This window comes from Octopus sinensis, unplaced genomic scaffold (assembly GCF_006345805.1).
Source record: "Octopus sinensis unplaced genomic scaffold, ASM634580v1 Contig00483, whole genome shotgun sequence".
NCBI lineage: Eukaryota > Metazoa > Mollusca > Cephalopoda > Octopoda > Octopodidae > Octopus > Octopus sinensis.
Window position 1 is genome coordinate 15001 of NW_021823999.1, and position 5239 is coordinate 20239.

General features: G+C 39.9%; 1 protein-coding gene across 1 annotated transcript in view; it reads right to left on the reverse strand.

Annotated features, from left to right (window-relative positions):
• Positions 1 to 4964, reverse strand: part of LOC115226911 (metabotropic glutamate receptor 3-like) — a gene marked incomplete at its 5' end in the record, with an annotated part of 15762 nt that extends 10798 nt beyond the window's left edge. Inside the window, 4 exons of the mRNA XM_029797891.2 lie at positions 1 to 1232; positions 2231 to 2378; positions 3219 to 3667; positions 4643 to 4964. The exon at positions 1 to 1232 is cut by the window's left edge and continues 81 nt beyond it. Coding sequence (XP_029653751.1) covers positions 1 to 1232; positions 2231 to 2378; positions 3219 to 3667; positions 4643 to 4964 — 2151 coding nt within the window. The remainder of the gene's footprint in view (positions 1233 to 2230; positions 2379 to 3218; positions 3668 to 4642) is intronic.
• Positions 4965 to 5239: the final 275 nt, after the last annotated feature.

The window sequence follows — 5239 nt, forward strand, 5'->3', positions numbered from 1 at the left end:
GAATTTAAATATGACATCGGAGAATTCCTTAAACTGGACGTTCTTTATATTGTTGAACAGTTGATAATTACTGTTGGCGGATTTAAAAGCACTACACAATCCCGTATAGTTTACACCACAGAGATCAACCAAAGTCTTGTCTATGCCCAGTGCCACCGCGAACACGCTGTTAACCACATTCAAAACGCTGTCATCTTGAGCGTATTTCTCAGACTTGGTCACCCTATTAAGTGAATCGCTACACTTGGTTCTTAGATTAGTTTTCGGTTTTGCCAGATAACAGTCGAATAAACCTTCATAGTATTCAGTGAACCACGGGTTGTCTCTCTCGTTCTCTGGAATCTTGGAATTGAGGTACATATCGAATTTTTGGATGTCTATGCCGTCGACAGCTATGGTTACCGAACCAGCTGCCACCTCTTCAACGCCCTCTATAACATCGAGTCTCTGACCCCAAAGTCCTGCGGCGATGAATTTGTAATTATTTCGGATCCCTATTGGTTCCTGTTTAAGGATTTTTAGTAATTCGTGGGTATAAAGAACTTCTGCAAAAATGACAACTGTATTTGCGAGCGGTTTATTCAACAGGGTTTTCATGACATTATTGGCGCTGTCAGACGCAGATATTCCTTGTTCTATGAACTGGACAGTTTGGGCCACACAGATTTTGTTTTCCAGCGCATATTCTTTGAATACTTCGGCACCCTTTGCGCCAAAACTGCTTGAAGAATGAACAATCTGAATATAAGGAATTTTATAGTGCTTCAGAAAATTCACAATGGCCTTCGCTAGACGATCGTCCGTTGGTACCGTCCGAAGGAAATTCGGAAATTCATATTTGTCGTTCAGCTGTGTAGTCGTAGCCCCGTACCCAACGAGAGGTATTTGCATAGAGCGCAGTATTCGGTCCAAATAAATCGAAGAATCGCTCGTTCCGCCGCCAATGTAGGCGTAGATGTCGGAGGGATTCAGAGGTACGGTTTTTTTGGTGACCTTCATCATTCCATTGTTTAGGTTAGACACCAAGTTGGCAGCCATCACGTCGTTGTCACAGCTGTCTAGACCGACACCTCCCAACTGGACACCCCTCAGTTTATTTTGAAATATTCCTGCTTTTTTATTGACTTCTCCAATGGCGAAGTTAAAGGCTTCCAGGTTCTGAAAACCGTTGTAGAGTTTAATGTTTCCACAGGAAAACAGGCTTGAGCCTTTGTGGTGGACATCGAAGACGCCTGGAAATAGAAAAAGAGAAAGGAAATAGGAAAAAGGAGTTTCATAAAAGCGGAGAGCAGAGAGGAGAGGGGGAAATGGAGAGAATTAAAAAGTATGAGCGGGAGGGGGAGGAGAAAATGGAGACGCGAGATGGAAGAGAGAAGAGGAGGAGAGTAAGAAAGAAAGAGAAGAGGAAGTGGAGAGAGAAAGGGAGAGGGGAAAATTATTTTTGCCCTTCCCGATTAGATTTGAATTTATGAATTTATGACGATTACAAATTTGAATTATGTTAGTGATGGTCGAATTTGTACGAGATAATGAAGGGACTAATTTATACTACATATATGCAGATAGATAGATAGATAGATAGATAGATAGATAGATAGATAGATAGATAGATAGATAGATAGATAGATAGATAGGTGGGTAGATAGACAGATAGATAGATAGATAGATAGATAGATAGATAGATAGATAGATAGATAGATAGATAGGTAGATAGATAGATAGATTGGTAGATAGATAGATACATAGATAGATAGGTAGGTAGATAGATTGATAGATAGATAGATAGATAGATAGATACATACACACGCACACACACATACACACACATATATATACGACGAGCTTCTTTCAGTTTCCGTCTACCAAATCCACTCAGAAGGCTTTGGTCGGCCCGAGGCCATAGTAAAAGACACTTGCCCAAGGTTCCACGTAGTGTGACTGAACCCAGAACCATGTGGTTGGTAAGAAAGCTACTTACCACACAGCCTCTCCTGCGCCTATAGGTAAAGTCGGCCCTGGTGGAATTTGAACTCAGAACATAAAGACAGACGAAATACCGCTAAGCATTTCGCCCGGTGTGCTAACGTTTCTGCCAGCTCGCCACCTATATGTATTTCTTTACTGCCCACAAAGGGCTAAACACAGAGGGGACAAACAAGGACAGACAAAGGGATTAAGTCGATTACATCGACCCCAGTGCGTAACTGGTACTAAAACAAATAGACTATACCTGCAATCACTATGTCCCCGGGGATGTAAGTGAAGTTAGCACTCGTTTGTACACAGTTGTCACACTTCTCAAGGCAAGTACTGACAACGGAACTGTAGAATTTGGATAAGTCATTCATTCGTAGATTGATTCCATTAAAAGTACCGACCTGCGAGAAAACAAAGCAAGGCAAAAATAAATATCAGATTTTATAAACGTGTGCGTATTCTTAATTCTTTATTAGGCCCAAAGTCCCGTCATATAGAGTGGACGGCACAAGGGCAGACGCGACGATACGAGTGGGACCAAAAACGTGAAATAGATGAAAGGTGAAATTGTATAAAAATGAAGGGGAACTGGCCACTCCTGCGTTTGGTGAAGAAACGGTAACGAGTGAACATTCTGGAAATAATCCATTCTACAGTAGGCGTAGGAGTGGCTGTGTGGTAAGTAGCTTGCTTACGAACCACGGGGTTCCGGGTTCAGTCCCACTGCGTGGCACATTGGGTAAGTGTCTTCTACTATAGCTTCGAGCCGACCAAAGCCTTGTGAGTGGATTTGGTAGACGGGAACTGAAAGAAGCCCATCGTATATATATATATATATATATCTATATATATGCATGTATGTGAGTGTGTGTATATGTTTGTGTGTCTGTGTTTGTACCCTCAACATCGTTTGATAACTGATGCTGGTGTGCTTACGTCCCCGTAACTTAGCAGGTCGGCAAAAGTGGCCGATAGAATAAGTACTAGGCTTACAAAGAATAAGTCCTGGGGTCGATTTGCTTGACTAAAGGCGGTGATCCAGCATGGCCATATATATATATATATATATATATATATATATAAAGCACGATTTATTCGTGATCAGAGGCGTTCCTAAACCGAGGTACCACTGTATTAAATGAATATGAGAAAGACAGGCGATAAAGTACGATTTATTCGTGATGAGAGTTGTTCGAAAACCGAGTATATGTGTGTGTGTGTGTGTGTGTGTAACATCTTACCTTCTGCTGAACACCCGCTTCGTCGTATCGCATGACGTCATACTCTCCACTCCCTTCTCGGTTAACGAACTGGAACGCGGAAGACAAAGAGGAACTACTGACTTTGGCTTTGTCCAGGTTTCTCAATAAATATTCCTGTTGTCGCCCTTTCACGTAGAACTCATAGCAGATGTCTGTGTAGCTCTGACCACACAGTTGCTGTAGTGTCATATCGAGCGCCTGGACCGTTATGTAGACGGCATTGATAGTTGAACTGATGATGTTGTCCAGCGAAAAATTCGGTGATTGTGTGATTGGTGGGAATGGCATGGAACACTGCTTGCCGAATTTGTAGTTTCTAGGCAGATCACACTGAAACATGTCCTGGTAATATTCTTCGAAGAAGCCATAAAGATTATTAACGTCTGGTCGGAGTGAACTCATGTAGTCTAAATACGCTGTTGTGTTGACTGAATATCAAATAAAAACGAAAGATTTAAAAAGCAGTTACATTTATGTGTCAGCATAACTAGTAGAGTAGAAATAATAATAAAATCTAATTAACATTAATTATGACGTGAGAAGCTAAATGACAAATATTACAAATATTCATGTTAAACTTCTAGACAAATATGGGAGATAGTTCTGTATATGTTTCCATCTTATTAAACCTTTTCAGCAAAGCGTTGACTTCACCTTGCTTCATATTACATATTAGTCCTGATAAAATTAATGTACATTTGCTGGGGTAGAATAATTAGATAGGTTTATTTTAGGCTCAGACGTGGCTGGGTAGTAACTAAGTTGTTTCCAATCCACATGGTTCTGGGTTCAATCTCACTGAGCGGCATCATGGGCAAATGCCTTCTACTATAGCACTGGGCCGACGAAAGCTTTGAGTAGATTTGGTATGTGTTTGTGTGTGTGCGTGTGTTTATATATATATGTGTGTATGTATTTGTATGTATGTGTGTATATATGTATATATGTATGTATGTATGTATATCTATAGATATATGTGCATGTTTGTATGTGTCTATATATGTCTGTATGTATGTATATATGTACGTATATATAAATACACACACACACACACACCACACACACACACACACACACACATCATATATATATATATATATATATATATATATATATAGAATATATCACGTGACCGATCAGGCTATCAGATGTTGCTACACATCGCTGGTAACAATGTGCTTCGCATTGTTTTAGCCTTCAAATAACGCCACCCCGCCAGCTAAGCGAGCAGGCCAATCTACGTATATATGTATGTATATATATGCGTGTGTGTATGTATGCATGTATGCACCTATGTATGTGTGTATACATACATACATACATACATACATACATACATACATACATATATACATACATACATACATATATACATACACACAAACATAAAACACTCTTCTTACCTGTAGGTTTATTTCGAAATGTCAGTAGGTTCTTGACTTGTTTCGGATAGCTTGACGCAGAATCAGAGAGAACATCAGGTGTTATAAATACCAAATTCTCATCAGCTGGAACCTTCTTATTCCTCAGAAGTTCATCCATTTCTCTTTGAGTGACAAACAATACAGTAGGAGACATGGATTTTCTGAGAGACTTCATGATGTCGGCTGCAGACATACCTCTGGAGAATCTGTACTTGCCTGTAATGCATATCCCTTCCAGTTCAGTCTTTGATTCAAGAACTTTCAGAGAGTTCTCACTGAGATCATCACCAGACAATACCACCTGTTTCGTAGAGAAACAAAGTAAAGTAGTGAATTCATAGTATATGTACACAGACACATACATACATATACACATACATGCATAATGCACATACATAGATACATATATGCATTTATACATACACATACACACACACACACACACACACATACATACATTCAAATGTCCAACGGGTAAGGACTGGCATCATGCTTGAAACTCGGAGTACCAAAAAGTTTGAATCAAACTGTTTTGATCTCTCTCTCTCTCTCTCTCTCTCTCTCTCTCTACCTACC